The 17,797-nt window shown below is 41.7% G+C and overlaps 1 protein-coding gene across 2 annotated transcripts in view; it reads left to right on the top strand.

The window, feature by feature from the left end:
• Positions 1-952: 952 nt before the first annotated feature.
• TMEM131 (transmembrane protein 131) overlaps positions 953-17,797 on the top strand; it is a 93,152-nt gene continuing 76,307 nt past the window's right edge. Inside the window, exon 1 of one of the 2 annotated variants that reach the window (XM_064408138.1) lies at positions 953-1,205. In XM_064408138.1, coding sequence (XP_064264208.1) covers positions 1,040-1,205 — 166 coding nt within the window. In that variant the 5' untranslated portion in view covers positions 953-1,039. The remainder of the gene's footprint in view (positions 1,206-17,797) is intronic. The other variant, XM_064408137.1, reaches the window with a different exon arrangement.

Below are 17,797 nucleotides of genomic sequence, written 5' to 3'. Positions count from 1 at the left end.
ACTTTATCCAAGATGACTTTGAGACCGTCAGTCCTGGAGAGAAGATACCCAGTTCACATCTCTTACTGGCACCATCGCCACATGGCACACCTGGTATCACAGCTTCTATCAGCAGTGGTTCCACGACCCATTTCCCAGTGTAACCTCCACTTGACAGACACCAACCTCGCATGTATAACAATGCACCTTCTCCCACACTGCAAATTCACCCCATGCGCTCCCAAGGCCTTACGGCCACGTGCGTCACCCAAACAGGGATAGGTACACGTCTTCCCTCAAGAGCGGCAGACGCGTGGTGTCACGCCCTGGCTCCAGCACAGGCTCTCACTGCGCCTCTGAGGCATGCAAACCCTCCCAGCCCTCCGCTTCTGCTGTGCCGACAGGACCGGCCCGGCCCAGCAGCTGAGGGAGGGAGAATTCCCTCAGGGTGAAGCTATCGAGACCCCCGCTGTACAACCCTCCGGGCCTCCAGCTGGGGACATAAGACAGGCGAAAAGGAGAGCAGCACCGGAGAGGAACGCCCCCGTGTCTCCAGCGAGGCCGCGGACAGGAGCTGCCCGCCCGCCGCCATCTTGGACGCCGCGGCAGGGAAACAGCAGCGCCCCCGGAGCGCCCCGGGCGCGGCACGAGAGAGCGCTAAGGGCGGAGCGACCCCGCCGCCAACAGCCGGCGCTTACAGCAGATCTGAAATCGCATTTGAAAGGGCTAAAACAAAAAAAATTAGAAATAAATCATAATAATAATAAACGATTGAACCAAAGCGACGTAGTCGGCAGCCGCGCTGCCACAGCAGGCGGGGCCAGCACAGGAGCCCTGCCCGCAGTTAAAATGGCACCTGGTCTCCGCCCTCGCCCGCTGGGGGCGTGGCCTCGCCAGGGGGCGTGGCGGCCCGTGACACGCGCGTCAGGAGCCGCAGCGCGCGCTCGCGGGGGTGTCCGCCCCGCCCCTCCCCGAGCTCCTCCGCGCGCGCGCCGCGGCCCGGCCGGAGGCAGACGCGGACACTCGGCGGACGCGCGGCGGCGGCGGCAGCAGCAGCGCGATGACGGCGGCGCCCGGCTGCCCCCGCTGCTCCCCCCGCTGCCCCCGCTGCTCCCCCGGCAGCTGCCCCTTCCCCCGCGCCGGCGGCTGGGCAGCCGCCTGGCGGGGCGCGGCGCTGCGCTTCGCGCTGGCGCTGCTCCTCCACACGGCCCGGGCCGAGAAGGAAGGTGAGACCCAGATTTCCCTTCCCTTTCTTGTCCTCCTTCCCCCCGCTCCTCCTCTTCTTCCTCCGGTGGCGGTGGGGCCGTTGACGGCCGCGGCCCGCGCCCGCTCCCCGGCGGCGGGGTGGGGGGGCGGCTGCGGAGGCGGCCCGGGGTCGCGTCCCTTGTCCCGCATCCCGCCGGCTCTGCCATCCCGCCGGCTCTGCCATCCCGCCGGCTCTGCCATCCCGCCGGCTCTGCCATCCCGCCGGCTCTGCCATCCCGCCGCTCCCGCATCCCGCCGGCTCCCGCATCCCGCCGCTCCCGCATGCCGCCGGCTCTGCCATCCCGCCGCTCCCGCTGCCCGGCTGTGCGGGAGTCGCGGCGCTGCCTCCCCCGCCCCGCCGGCGCGGCGGCCGGGGTGCGGGTGTGTGTCCGTGCCCCTGTGTGCCCGTGTGTGTGTCGCTGACGTTTCGCGGGGGTTTCTCCTCCCTGGCAGCAGCGGGGACGGGGATGGAGCTGGAGCTGCCCTTTAAACAGGGGAAAGGGAAATAAATAAATAAATGAAATAGGAGGCTTTCTCGCGTTGAGCTGGTTTCCCTGCGGCAGGCTTCCAGCAGGAGACGAAGCCAAGCCAAACAGACTGGCGAAGCTGCATGAGAAAGGGCAGAAATGCACGCTTTTGCATGGGTTGGATTTTGAGCCCTCACCAAGTGACAGTGGGACACCCCTTTTCCTCCCCCAAACTTTTGACAGGTTTCCGGAGCCTCTGTGGAGTCGATGGCGTTTTCTCCAAACTTTATAAAGTCCCTGTCTGACTTTCCCTGAGTTGTAGTGTCTGTGATTTTCGCGTGAAGTCTTTTCATTGTGGTTTAGCAAGGAAAAAAAGCCCCGAGCGAAACACCTAAGCATAATCTGTAGCATTGCTGAGAACAGCTTTCAAGCATTTCCAAGGTGCAGACTTGTAGTCTGCTTGAAAGCGTGGCTGTGTGGCAGCATGAAAAAGCAGCAGGTAAATATAATGTATTACTAAAGTAGGTGAAACCGATTTACTTTGGCTGGACAGGAGAATTTGCTTTTCAGGCAAGTTGCTGCACCAGAGGAGGGAGGAGATTGAGGTCTGACAGGAAGAAAGGGAGTAAGAATAAAAAGGATATGGAATAGGAGCTTAGCAAGGAGGGTCTAGTCGTATGCCTAGACCAGACTTGAGGGAAGAAATACATCCTAATAAGGTATATATATATATATATATAAATATAAAAAAGTAGCTATACCTTTTTAAAGAAGGGCTTAATTCCAGTAATTTCCTAGTAGCTTCTTTTTACAAATATGAGTATGTTGGTGTTAAGGTGATTAAAAACCTAAATCATTTGTTGCACAGCCACTCTTGTTCACTTCACTTTGTCTACAGGGAATGTAAATATTCAGACAACAGCGTGAGTATGACCCCATGTCCTTAGAGAGATTAGAATGTGTAAGTTTGTCAGTGTGGCCTGTAATGTCTTGAGGTACTGAAAGAGTTCAAATGCTTGAGAAATTTCGATTTTTAACTCTTATTGTGATTGCATTCCTTCACAGGTAATAAGGTATATGTGTTTATAAGCTTTGTCAGTGATGTCATATACTGGTATGATGGAATTGATTCATACCCTAAAAGTTGTGACAGCTGGGGCCGTGGTCTGGTTGGTTCGTTTGTGAAGATACTGGGTTTTTTTCTCTATGGACTTTCTTGACATTCCTAAATAAACAAGGGCAGTTTTAGATTCACAGAGTTTGAAGAGATACAATTGAACCCCCTAAAGAAAATTGAATAGTTTGTATTGATAATGTTCACTTCTGTTTATACCGTCTATTACTTAAAACTTATCCCAGCACCACATCCCTCATTTTCAAAAGGTGAATTTTTTTCTCAACTAGAATGTGACTTTCTTTTAGTCTTTGGATTTCTGACATTTGCTGTTCCTGCCAAGTGTTTTGCTGCTTGGGGTAGTCTGTGAGTGGTACATCTAAGGTCACTAATAAGTGTTTCTTTGGTGTTTGGGTTTTTTTCTCAGTTACTCATCTTTTGTGGACTCCTGGGCAGAATTCATTGGCAATCTGCATTTGTGGATCGCATGTTGGAAAGTGTTGTCTTGCTTCTGTTTGCTGAGTGCAATGACTGTTTAAACTCTGGATTAAAAAAAAAAGCAAAACAAAACATAAACCAAAGCAAGACAAAGATTAAAGGGACTTGTGAGATCTAGTCCCACAGATCTTAAGCTACAATATAAGTGCCAGTCTGCAAGAGGTAGTGACTGAACACAGGAGAGGAAGGACCACTTTGGGCACTGGGCCTTGAGACCAAGATGGGAGCTCAAACCCAAACAGTAGTTCAGAAGAAAGGAGGGGAGGGTGTTCAGGCTCTGTCCTTAAGTGCCTGGGCTTTTACCAGGTTGTGTCAAGTTAAACGTAGTAAGACAGTTTAAAAATAATAGTCAGGAAGCAGGGAAGTAGCTAGGAATATCCTTCCCATCTCCCAAATGTGGGCATACTTTTTTCACTACGGCTGCAGGAAGGAAGCTGTGGAGATGGATCAGGGCTGAGGTTGTGCATTGTTGTTCCTGAGCACTGCTGAGTTGAAGGTGGCTGTAGTAAGACACAGTGCAGTTTGTACTCCAGAGAAGTTGCTGCAGAAAAAACTTGATAGAAGCAAGTGCCAGGTGAATAGTGAGAATAATAGATCAGAATATGACAAAAGAAAATGAAAGATGAATGTAGAGGACACTCTGTTCCTCTTACCTTGCATACACATGAGGAGAAACTGGGGGAATGATGGAGCTGATGGGGAGAGAGAAGATTATGCTGGCTTCCTGTGGAGAAGAACCAGCAAGCAGTTCTTTATGGATGGAACTGTCACAGGTAGAAAGAAGATTGATGCTGGAGTATTCTAGATAGACATGACTATTTCTAGTACCCAATCTTAGTAAAGGAGTTGGAGGGGGGGAAAATGTAACATAAGTGTCTTTGCCTGAAAGCAAGAAGCAGAACTGAAATTGTTTGTGTGTTCTAGCTGTAAATCGAAGTCCTGAGGAGCTGTGACATTGCTGTACGCTCTCTCTGTGCTAGAGAAATAGAACTTCTGGAAATTATCTGGTATCTGACCAGACAGCAGAGTAAACTGTGACTGAACCAGCCAGAGAACCTTAAACATCAATTTCAGACTAAACACTGATATGTGGCTTTTCTTTATTTTTTGTGCCTAGCTGGGTCCTCATGGGTGCCCATGTATTGCTGAGGAATGAGTAGGACTGAGAGGTTGTAAAATTTTATGTTTGGGTTGGTTTTTTTTTTCAGTTAGAAAATCTGTGAACCATTGCAAAAGAATGACATGGCAGGAAAAAAATTTCAGTCTCAAAGAGCCTCTTGCTATTTAGGAGGGGCAAAAAATAACTTTTGTTTGTTTGGTGTTTTGTTTGTTTTGGGGTTTGTTTTGTTTTGTGTTTTTTTTTTTTTGAGGGGGGGGAAGACATACAACATACACAGAATAGCCTTCTGGGTTTTAGCTTGCTGGAAGCCATAGTAATGCCATAACCCCATGGTAGGTTAAGTGTTTTGAAGATAAATGTCTGACATGAGGATGCTTTTTTACCTGGACTGTTTTATGTTAGTTCCCTTATTTGTGTACAGTTATATATTTTTAGAAAATCTTCACTTTATAAAACTCATTTAAAAAAAAAAAATCCCCTTTTATTTGGCCAGCTGACTGAAAGCCTGTTGAGACTGCTTTGATAGTTCTCTTATCCACTCATCTGCTCACAACATAAGTGTGCAGGTAGAGCAAGGCTGATTTAGGATGTGTTCAGTCACTGATGGTAGTTTTTGAAGTAGCATCTTAGTGCTGGATCTGGGAAGAAAAATCTATTTAAGCATGTATATTATGAAACCAGACACACCAGTGAAAATAGCTCTTTTTTTTCTTAATGCTTGATGTATTCTCTTCTAGCTTCGTAGAAACCAAGTTAGTTACTGGGTGTAAGTGGGATATTGTCATCAGAGTGGTGCACTGATATGTTGGAATTCTGGTTCCATTTTTGTCATTCCTTCTAATCTCAAACAAGTAACTTTTGCTTTATGTTTTTTACTGATATCTAAAATAGCCAACCAGGATACTTCACAGGAGTACCAAAACTAGATTAATATTAGAAGATGATTGCGAGAAGGCTTATATGTTTAACATTATAAAAAGTCTCTTCTCGTATACTGCCTGTTTGTCATATCCTGCTGTCAGAACTAATCTACAGCATGCCAGCTTTTGCTTTTATGCTGGTGTTTTTACCCTGGCTTAAATCAAAATTTGATTCAGAAAGAATGACCTCAATCAAACTGAAAACTCTCCAGCAGTTGAAGTAGCACATCAGAATTATGAAGAGTGTGAGGAAAACAAAGTGGATAAAAATTGACCATGCTATCTCGCTGTGGTTTTGAAACTTAAGTGTGGGACAGCTGATTAGGTCTGCACTGTGTCTGAGCATGTGTGAATGAAAAATATTGACCATGTGCTTGGATTGAATGTGCTTACTTGCTTGTGGAATCTTTGGACTAAAAGGAAAAATTTTACTGCAGTGGACAGGAAGTTGAGACCCCATGTTCTCTGTGACCTTCAATGTAATTTCAAGGTGGATGCTGTTCTCTCCCTGCACCTCTTTCTCCCTCACTGGTGTTCAGTTATATTGCATGTATGAAGCAGACTGGAGTCCCCTGACCTGTAGAGGTCCATTGAAGGATGATGTGCTCAGTTCAGGGCCTTGGATTGTCATCTCTTGAAGGAACTTGCTATGGATTTGTGTAGTGTCTAATATGATGAAGTTCCACCAGAGTGTGCGGAAGTCAATAGGCTTTGCATTATTTAAAGCTTTTAGTTGTGATTTCTTTTTGTGAATGATTGCAATATGGATTGCTCTGAGTCATTTGGATGTATTTGTGCATTTTAAAATTTTCAGCTGTTTGCTTGGACATTTGCTGTGAGTCACTTTATTTCAAAGCCTACCCAGTTTTACACTGCTTAAGGTGATATGCGTTATGCTTCCACAGTGTGATTTACTGAGTCTGCAAGTTCAAATAATCTTTTCAAACAGCAGACTTGGTAAATGAGCTGGGTGTCTGACAGTGAATGGTGGATGCTGCGGTTCATGCATAACGAGCAGTAAAAGTTATGTGACTGAAGCACAGGGTAGAACCAGTTTGGTTTGTTCCTGTGTTTGTGGGTTCGGCAAGAACAGGAGTCTATAATGATCTCTTATTTCTCTTGCTTGTACCTTCTGTCCAGTGTAGCACCCCGACTTTTTCAGTCTACAGCATGAACTTACCTGGGTACAACAGGCACTCAAGAAAGTGTTTTTTCTGTAAAAGACAGCAGTTGAATTAAATTTCTACTCTTCATAGTAATAAGTGGGGGTACTTGGACCTGCACTGAGTAATACCTTGAGCAGCCTCCTCTAGCTAGATGTTCTCTGATCAGGTGACTGGGGTGGAGCCTCTGGGGTCACATCCAGCCTGCATTGTCCTGTAGTTCCAAAAGTTGAGCACAATTGGTCCTTACAATGGAAACAGCTGATTTGATCCATTCACACTGTGGGAGTTAGCAAACTTGAGTTTGAACTAAAGTTATTTTTTAAGTCCTGTTTTTAAAAAAAATTGTGTTAGTATTTCAGCATTTTAATTATTTGTACCAAGACAGAGGATGCAGAATTTCTTCTTGCATAGGGAGAAACCAAAGGAACTAGTGACCATCAGAGCTAAATACTTCTGGTTTATCTTTCTAGTCATAAATACAAGCAAAGAATAAACTTGTGTCAGATACGGATTTGTTAGAGGCAGCTGTTAACATTTTAATGGGATGCAAGATTGTTGTGTATTTTTGAATTCTCAAGTATCCTTATAGAATAATTAGTGATTTACTGACTGCAGCAAAGATGTAATGGAGCATTTGCATTTAACATTTTTGAAATATGGTTGTAACAATTTCTCATAAGCAGACTGGGATAACTTTTGCTTTGGAATATTAAAGGGACTAAACTAGGATCATGTCTGTCTGTCTCTCTCTTAGAAAACCTTGGATGTAATGGGGAAATAACAGAGAGCTGAAGGATTGCCATGTAATTCCAATCCCTGAAAAGGAGGAAAAAATTGAGGTGTTTCACTAGTTTAAGATTTTCCTGCTACAGTTACCAGATTAATATTCTCACTAAGACTACCATAGGTGGTTTTTTAATACCTCTTTTCTTACTGCCTGGCATAGCTTGCAACAGAGAACCATCTGAGAACTGGAGTTTTGCTGTCCTTACCACATTGGTTTTAGAGATATCTGAGTGAAATTTAGTGGAAAGAACTGTACAGGAAATGAAACTACACTGCAGCTCCTTCTGTCTGTGTACTCTATGAAGCTACAAAATGTTATGGAATACAACTGTTTGGCTGACTAATGCAACACTCTTAGTTTTTTAAAGTAATTTTAAAAACGGATCCATTCCCTGTTCTTCATGAAGCAGTTTGTCTTTGCAATGTCTTAAGCGTTATCTGAGGGTTTTTTCAGTCGAACACCTGGATCTATGTTGGACTGTATGGATTCAGTGTAATAGGATGTGCATGGACATCTGAAGTTACTTAAACTAGAAAAATCCAGAAAACCCTTGGTTATAGGGCTAGTTTTTTTAAAGTTAAGTGAGAAAGTACAGCTACTATGAAGTTAAATAGATTAAATCACCATTTGAGGGAGTGATGATAGGAGACAAAGTTGTAAACAAGCATGGTACCAATTTAAGTAGTTCACATTTCCTAATAAGTGTCATAATATGTTAAATTAATTCAAAGATTGGTTATCTGAAACTTGTAAATAAATAGGAAATCATCTAGAAACACAGAAGAAGTCTAAGTAAATCAGTGATTTGCACCAACATATTGTACAAATATTTACAGGAGGATTTTGTAGATAATGATAAAAGCTATCTGGGCAACTAGATAAACTGCAAGGTATATGGTTTTGGTTTATTTTCAGCAGTGGTTCATGCTCTACCTTAGAGGCTGGCTACAGGAGCTCTTCCTGGCCCTATTCTGGGACCTGTCCTGCTTTAGATCTTTGTCACTGATCTGGAGTTGGAATGTACCAATACTCAAGGACAAGTCTGCATTTTGGAGAGACCTAAGCAGGACAGAACAATGAGCTGACAGGACCTTCATGAAATCCAAAAAGGAGAAATGGAAAGCCCTTTATATGGGACAGAATAATCACCTGCAGGGAATACAACCTGGAAATGCTGTTCACGAGTCAGCAATGTACCCTGGCAACATAGAGGAGTGTAGCCACTGGGCTGAACAACGTGATTATTCCTGTTTAGTCAGCACTTAATAGAACACACCTAAACCACTGTGTCTAGTTTTGTTCTCTGCCATCCCACTGGAAGTCTGCAAGGATGGTCAATATGTGCATGAGGTATGAATGGAGGCTTAGGGATCTTGTGGCAGTATGCCAATATCAAAGTAGTTTATGGAATAGAATGGAGCCGACTCCTCACAGAGGTGCATGGCTGGAGCCTGAGACAGTGGCCATAAAGTTAAACAGAGAAAGTTTGTTTTGTGCCAGGAGATGCTGCTCTCTGATGATCTGAGTAAGAGAGGCACTTAAATAAAACAGCACCATACAATAGCAGTGAAAATTCTGTTTATTAAACTAACCATATAAAGAGAGAGTAGTACAGATAATCTTGGATCTCTTTTGATGCTGAGAACCTTGAATTGTGCAGCACCAAACAGACCTTTGAAGGGTCCATGTGCAACACACTGTGCAAACCCCATCCACAGAAAGGTTACCCTATTTTGCTCTTTTGCTAGGTTTCCTTGCAAGAAGACAATTCTATTCATAATTTTTGCTGCCAGATAGAAAGGATGTTCACATGGGAGCTTCCATCTGCACTTTCAGATAAAGCAAGGCCACCCAAGTGGCTGGTGGTGTTGATTGCAGCTTCTCTGTTCCAGAGGGCTGTCTGGGCTCCCCCTGCAGCCACGGAGTACGTGCAGCACGGGCCTGAGGGCCAGCCCAGACATGCAGCCCAGCACAGGCGTGGGTCTGCTCGCCCTGGCTCCCGCATGGATCACTGACTCCATCTGTCACGGCCTTCCGGTCAGGATGGCTATGATCTGCCTGACATCATGAGTCTGTGTTTCACCATCAGGCTGGTCAGGCATCGAAACAGGTTCTCTAGGCAGGTTATGGAAGTTCTGCCTTTGGAGGTTTTCAAGGCCCAGCTAAATGACAGCCTAAAGAAACATCATCCAAATTCAGCATTTACTGTACTTCTGCAGAAGGTTGAGCTGGATGACAATCTTAATGTCCATTCCACCCTCAGTTTCCCTATCTCAATAGTTTGTGTCTCCCACGTGATCTTAAAACTTAGGTGGACCTTGCTATACTTTGTTGCAGCTGATAGGAATATCTGTAAGACAGAAGTCTGACTTTTTGTGTAACTCCGTGGTGAAGCCAGTGCTATGGTAATAGTCATACAGATACAGTTTTGGTAGAAGCAGAGTGGTGATTGTACCAGGAAGCTTCATGAGTTGCTGCATCACTAAAAAAGGGTGATCATAGATAAAAACAAGACCTTGTCAAACATTCTTTATTTCTGTAATTGTGGATCACATACAATTTTTTGTACCCATGTTTTTGTTCTTTCTCTTGAAAAATTTGTTTCAAAAGGAGTATTTGTGTCCCATCTTTCATGTGAACTGTAATACAGCTATTAGTTTTTTGCCTTTGCCAGTTGCTGGTAATATAGCAATACATTCAATTGTGGTTTGTATGTTACTATACAAGATGTATAAAAGTTAACAATCTGTGCAGCTAATATGTCTGAGGAAATACTGAGAGATTTGGATAGTTATGTTGTGAAGTTTTTGACTATTCTGTTCTTGCAGTGGAGGACGTGGAATACTTGGTCCTTACTAGAAACCATTTTCTTCTTGTCTGTTTGCTTTGGTATTCTGAACTGTGTGTAACTTCAATCTGTGGAGCCCGCAACAGGCAGTTTAGAGGTACCAGAAATTATCATTATTTAGTGTGTACTAGGAAGCACTGAGGCTACTCTTGCCCTCTGAGTTGTCTCTCCTAAGTATAAGAAGATTAGGAAGGGATGTGTGCGTGTGTGTGTAACTTTTAGGTTATGATACTTTTATATTATATACCTTGTCAGTTGCCTTTTGTGGAGCTTAACTAGTCAGGATGTGCCCATATACCTTGGGCTGACTGTATCATCCAAAATATTCAAAAAATTAATAAATTCCTTGTTTTGGGAGAAATGTCCCAATGATTTGATGTTGAAGGAGAGGTGGTTGTCATTGACAGAGTCTGAATCTCCACAGGTGAAGTCACTCTGCCAATCAGTACTGCTGAATATTATTATCTGATGGAGAAAAGATTGAAATGAAGTTCATCAGGGGAAATTTGATCAGAGTTTTAGTACTTGATGAGTGCTGTGAATTCTTCCTTTGATTAAATGAGATTTCTCTAGGGAAAAAGACTAGACTAAGGATCTCAGATATTGAATAAAACATTTATTTATTTAGCATTATTTAATTAGTTATCTTTTAAAAATACCTGTTTTGTGAGAAAACCCCTCTAATGTTGAATTTAGCAAAGATGTGCCTATTTAGGCTGAGACTGAGTATTAGGTGTATCAAAATAGAAATGAGAACTGTTTTTGAGTGAAGGCTTGTCTTAGGGGTCAGCTTAGTGATGAGTGAATTAGATGTCTCTCCATAACATATTCTGTCACTAAGCCTAAGGGTTTGCACCGGGTGTCAACTTCGATCATCACAGCTGTTTGTAAAAGAGTCTGACCAGAAGGGATTGTTTATTTCCTTCTGAGGGGTAAATGCTTCCAAGGTATTGTAGGTAGCTACATTGCATTTCTGCAAGCATTTGATTTCCCTATGCCTACTTGTACCTTTAATTTCTTTTTAATTTTTTTGCAGTGTTCCTCCCAAACTGAAATTCACCTGTTTTGTTTAATTGTTTTTGCTCTGTGTTTTATCATCTTTCAAAACTTTCAGTTGTTCTTCTCCACCCTTTTCTCCTCTGGTTTTATCAGACCTTGCACCCAGTTTTTTCCTGCTTGGTGGGCTGTGTTCCCTCATGGCAAGTCAACAGACTGCTGTGCTCAGCAATCAATAAGTAGTGTTATTGCCACGTCATTAACACTATGGCTTTAACATCAGGCCTTTGCTACCTTTTCCTGGCCTTCAGTTGTTGTATTTATAAACTTGATGTGGTAGCTGAACCAGCATTATCTCGCCACTCTTTTTCACTTGTAGTCAGGCTTAATAGCTGTTTCCAGTGGGCACTCGAGTGTTCCCAAGCGAGCACAGGAGGGGCGGGGATCTGTGCTCCTCCCTGCCGATGATACTTCTCTCCAGCAACTTGGTATTAACCAAGTCGCAACTGTTGCACGGCAAAATCCAAACAATTGTGCTGTTCGTGTACCCTTGTTGTTGTAAAAATTCGTGCAGTTCCACCTCGGTAACTGACCAAGGAGAGAAGGGAGGGAGGCAAAATCAGGGCAGGCAGGAGAGCAGAACTCTCACTAAGTAGACTTCTGTTTCTGTGCCATAAGGCGAGTGCTAGAGAGCATTCTCTGTAGCAGGTAGCGAGGTAGGAGTGAGGATGGAAAGCTGAGCAGTGCCCACTGTAGCTCTTACCTGATTGCATTCACCTTGCCAGCGAGACATTTGGATGGCATGAGGTATCGCCTGGCTCTGTCACCTTCCTGTTCTGTGGAGGGCTTTTTGGGAACTCTAAAAATTGCATCTTCCTTCCTGTTTTCTATGGTGTGGAGAGCAATGCTTGATCTTGGTCAGTTTTTATTAAGGTCATTAATCATCCTGGATGTACCTTTTAGGTGGGTCTTTCCACTGTGTCGATACAACCCAATTTTTTTGGAGTTAGTGGGGATCTGTTCAATGGTTCATTTCATAAGAGTACAAGTTTGGAAGACTGATGGTAATGGTAATAGCTGAAATTATTGTCATTTAATGTATTGGTCTCCTGAGGCTCCAGAAGCCATGAACTGACTGCTGTTTCTGGCAAGCTACACATTGAATGTTGGTATATGCTATAATTGTTCCTATATGCTAAAAAGATTAGAATTCCATTAAGAGCATGTTATCTTTTTGCACATCAGTTTTCAGTGCTACATGAGCAGTAAAACTACCACAATGAAAAGTTTCTAATCTAAAATTTGAGAAATTGGGATAAATACTTAAGAGTAGTTTGGAGGGATTGTTGTTTTCCCCCCTCTCATTGCTTGTTTTTGAGGGTCTAAATAATTTATGGCTGTACACATTCAACAAGAATACATGTATAGGAGTATAATTTAATTGAACATATTGGAATTGCCATCATTAGAAAGAGTAGAAAGCCACATTTGGTATGGCCCAAAGCAAAAAAATGGATGTTATTTGCAGATATTTGTTTTGTCTCTAGCTCCCTTTTAAATTTTTTACTCTCTTTAAATGATTTCTGAGAAGTTTCCATGAGTGTCAGGAGTATTGTTCTCTTTGGCTTAAAAATATGCATGAAAGTTTTTCTCCTGCTTAGAGAATTATTTCTCCTTTTTATTTAATTTTGTAAAAAATTATTTTAAAATAAGTTTTCTTATTCATGCCCCCTATGAATGGAATTGAGTATTATTTCTTGAGAAGCATTTTGGGGCCAGGAAATAAATATCTTTGGAGGAGCTAATGAAATTTTTGAAGCATTTAAAAGTGAAGTGCCAACGTAAAGCATCTGGCAGCTTTCAAAGTAGTATTTCGGTGGTTTTTTTTCCCAGTGAAGTTTTATGGCCTTTATTGTTACCACCTCAAATCTGCCATTTCGGCCAATAGCAGATGGTTTTTTTACACTCATTACAAAAAAAATAGATGAAAATAAAAATTTCTTTAGTCAAAGTGGTTGGAAATACACATTTCTGTAAGGCAGAAGTACAGGCTGAATACAGAATAAGCATCTGATAATAAAGGTGTATGAATAAAATGTAATCTTTTTGTGTGTCAATCTGAAATAATCTGATGTGATTTTGTTAGGAATGTAAATAAAAGCAGATTGTTAGGTGGAGTACATGTTACTTTCAGTGAGCTTTTCTGTTTCTATGTATGCTTGTATGGATTTTGCAAGGATAGATCTATCACAGAACACATCTAATCAGTGTTAGCTGTAAAAGAAACCTTGATGCAGTTGCACTGTCTTCTGAAGCATGAAACACATGTTGTGAGAGAGATGTGTGAGCAGTGGCTTCAGGTGGAGACTCACTTTCTTCCTTTCTCAGTCTAAGCAGTAGCTTCATTGTCTGGAGCCTGTGTTCTGAATCAGAGTCATACTGTCACTTTCTGTTTCATGGCTAACTTTAAAAACTGAATTGGTGACTGAATTCCTAAAAATCTGCATCGGTCTTAACTAAGGGGAAAAGAGATGAGTGAATGAGCACAATGTGCAACTCTTCTTACTAGGGAAGGGCCTTACTGGGCAGAGAAGTTTGTCTTTATCTGAAGGCAGAAATGACACAAAAGTAAGTTAGTGAAAGATTACACGCAGACTTAGTTGGCTGTCAGTGATATGCTCAGTTTGTACTGTTGTGTGCAGTAAAGTAGAAATCATTTGACTTTTTCTCCCTCACTGTGAAATAGTGAGTAGTATGGTCAGGTATTGCAAGTGGTCGACTGTCTCTGTTTAGCTTTTACGACTTGGGCATAGGTTAGTGCATATGAACTTACTTGAGTACGTATTGTGTAAAGTCAGAAACTTTTTTTAATGAGGAGTATAAAATGAGGGCTTTGATGAAGATTGTCTTTTTGTTATTTAGCTTAATGTATTGATTTCTTATTTCACATGATGATTAAAGTGCATTATTTAGGGATGGTTCTATTTCAAGTCTAATATATATGAACAGAAAATGCAAATTTGCCCAGTTGGCTTTTTGAGGGATGCTCATTAGAGGTTTTAATAATGAAGAAAGAATAAATGTTTCTGTGTAAAAGGACTTCGAAGTGTGATATTTGTACATGTGATCTTTACTGCATTGTGTGTATATTCTTTGTTATGATGGCTCTTCCTGAGGTCTGCTGGAAAAAATATTAATTTCCTTATGTTATGGAGTACTGGAAAATAAACAAGTAAATTGCCTAGGTAAGTGCGAGAGGATTTAGCTGGAAAGCAAGCCTGCTGGCTGGTGACTCTCACTTGCCTGACATTCACTGTCTCGTAAGAGAATGACCTTTTACATTTCCAGTGAACAGTCACCTGTTGGGATGTAGGCAGAAATCCAGGCTCATAGCTACACTGACTTGTCTGTCTTGGAGAACAGGCCTTTTTTAAACAGATTTGGTGTGTTGGATGCTGAACTGGGATGTGTTTTTTGAGGCTCACCAGACTTTTGTAGTGCTGAAGCTGATTAAAATTGTAGTTCGCATTAGAGTGTAATACAGTTTTTCCTTATCTGTATGGTATTTTATTTTTTACAATGGAATTTTCCATCCATAATAATTTTATTTTTTTCATTCTGTATCCATTCATGTATTCCCCATGCTGCTCAGTTTTCCAATGTTCAGGATGATTGAAATTGTGTGACTGTGCATAAGCAGTTAATTCATAGTCAGAGCTTTAAAAATAACTTGTCCATGTTTAGTTCTGCACTTTAAATAATAGTGATACAAATGTAGCAATTACAATGACATGGACAGAAGTGAATGGCATGTAGCAGATTGTAATTGGCTCATGTGGTTATAGTTACCTTGAAGTGAGCTTAGTCATTAAGACAAAGGGTTAGAAACTGGACTTTAAAAAAAAAAAACAAACTTAATGTAAATTGGAAATTATTTAAATAATTGACCTTTCCCTTACCTTTTGGGAAGATAGGACACTATTTTTAGAATTGGGAGAAAATTCGTGGACTAGATGATACAGGTTTGTATAAATCCAGTTTATAAGAAAGAAAACTGGTTTAGACAAGACGTAGGAAAGAAAACAGTTCTTGCAAGCACGTAAGAGAATATATAAAGATCGTTAACATAAAAATAAATCAAAGCACTGCTATTGAGTAGCTGTTTCAGAGCTAAGTTATATTTCAGAATAGTGTTTTTATAAGTATATATGCCAGAACATACTTCCCTATTAAAATGAATAAATTAACAATGGCTAAATGAAAGATAAGTGTGCAAAGCCACCTTAGAAATCAGATCTCAGTCAGAGTAGGCCTCATAAACTGTAAGCCATGGAGATTTTTTGTTGTTATGCACCAAGAGCCTTGGCATATTCACTGCTTGCATTACATGCAAATTTATTCTGTTTTGTGTAATTCAGTCACAGCTAAAGACTGGTGTTGGCTAAAGTGATTTTGATATTAAGTTCCTGTTTGCTTTGGGGATGTGTAGGATTTTAAAATTTTCTTGTTATTTGATGGTTTATAGATCTGTATTTTTCTTGTTTTAGCCCCAAATATGAAAGGCTTGGACAAGAGATAATCAAAATAGGGATATGATTTGATTTGAGCAAGAAAATATCATATCAAAATATGATATAATTTGAGCAAGATTTCTCTATTAGATGTATAAACTTGTGAAAATATGCCACTTAAGTTAATTCAGCTACTGTTGATTTAATTTTCTCTCAAGCACTGTGATGTTGTTGGAAAGGGCAGGGGAAAGCATCTAGGAATCCACTGGTAATAATGACTAGATAGTGCATTCACTGTTCCAGAAAGCTGTGGTTTGGGAACTGGGGGCTATGGTTGTGGTGATGGGTTTTCTTTTGCCATTTTTTAAAGACTTTTAAATGCTTGGAAGGTGCTGTCAGTAGAACAAGCTGTTCTGGAGCAAGTGGAAAGACTAGGTTCATAATCTTTTTCTGATAGCTTTTGTGGGCTTTTCATAGTAAAGCTGAAGTTGCATTTTAAAGGTTATAGATTGAAAGCAGAAAATAAAAGTTAGAGTATTTTTACAGTAAGCATCTATGGATTCTGTTAGTAGTGACCTACTGTCTGAAAAGAGGAAACCAAGAATACACAAGCTAGAAGCTGAAAAAATTGGACCCTGAAATCATATATCCTAGTAACGAGAGTGACTGAAGTTGTTACAGATTCTCATCAATCTGTTACATTTGCTTTTTGCAGAAGTTTGAAAGGATAGAGGCTCTCTCTTGAGAGGGATCTGTGTATACCTCTCAGAAGAAAGTATTCTGTTCAGCATAGGTGAAGAGGAAATGAGACTAAGATTCTTCTGGCATTGAAATCTGCGGATATGAATATGTATCCTTTTCCTTCTTTGGTCCATGAAAATTTAAAGTTTGACTAATAGCTATTATAATAAGCCTTCAGGGCTTCAATTGCCTATAGGGTCAGGAAGAAATTATTTTCCTAATGTGTAATTTGGCTTCTTGGTTGCTGATTTGTGCAGTGTAAGATCACGCTGTGACAGCTGAAATGCTTCCTACCCCAAATATTATGTTGTGCCCCTCTTGTAGCAGTCACCAGTCATGTGGCAGGGGTGACTGAAATGGCACAGGCAAGAGTTGTTAATTTCCTGCATTTTATTATTCCAGAGTATTAAAGTATTGGCTACAGTATTAGGCTGGTAATGGACCGTGGTGGTATCAGTTTAAGCTTTGGGAAGAAGTTTTCCCAGGGGAAATTGTTAGGGACTTAGCAGAAAACAGTCATCTTCCTCTGTAGCATGGGGAATGGTTCACCTAATAAAGCATGCCCAAGTGATCTCATACCTAATTACTTACAGTGACTTTGCACATTGGTAATAACCTATTGTCTATTGGTGACATATGTATTTTGTGTAAAAGGGCAGTAGCAACTGGTTTTGGCTTGCATTGCAAAGTTTGTGAACTTGCTTAGGTCAGGTAGCACAAGTGCAAAAGATGAGTAACTGCTTCTAATTCTGGAACAGGCAAAAAAGGACCCACAAGGGCGCTGTCAGCATTTCACTTTGAAGAAAACTTTGACCTCTCTGTGGTCCATGTTGGACAGTTTGAGAGCTGCTCTTAGAGGGATTCGGGTGACTCTTCATGACTCGTCAGTGGATTTTTTAAAAAATATAATTAGCTTTGCCTCATTTGAATGAGGTGGCTTTTTGTTTCATCCTGAATTGAGAGTCTGAGAAGCCAGTTGCAAAAACAAGCTTTCATCTCATGAAGGTATATGTATTTACTTGCCATTTCCTTGCTTTGATGAAATAACCAATAAGAGAAGTGCAGGCTTGAAAGTTAGTCTAAACCAAAATGAAAGGTGTAACCACAGCAACTTCACCACCTCGGCTGAGATGTGTCTGCTGTGAAATGGACAGCAGCCAGACTTTGCAGTGCATCTGACTTCACCTGGCACTGTCATCTGCTCTCTGAAAACATTTCTTAAATGATATAGTGATGAATAGCACTTCTGTTTAACAGTGTTATCCACTCAAAATGTTCTGTAACATCTGTTGCTTTGTTCATAAGTTGTTGTAAAGATGAAATAACTAAAGAAAAAGTGTTTGGGGCATACAGAAGGTCTGTCTGAACTCAAGATGCTTGGGTAGAGAGCTTGGGCAAATTTCTG

The sequence above is a fragment of the Passer domesticus genome, chromosome 2, assembly GCF_036417665.1.
Source record: "Passer domesticus isolate bPasDom1 chromosome 2, bPasDom1.hap1, whole genome shotgun sequence".
Classification (NCBI taxonomy): domain Eukaryota; kingdom Metazoa; phylum Chordata; class Aves; order Passeriformes; family Passeridae; genus Passer; species Passer domesticus.
This window is presented reverse-complemented; position numbering and strand designations above follow the sequence as displayed.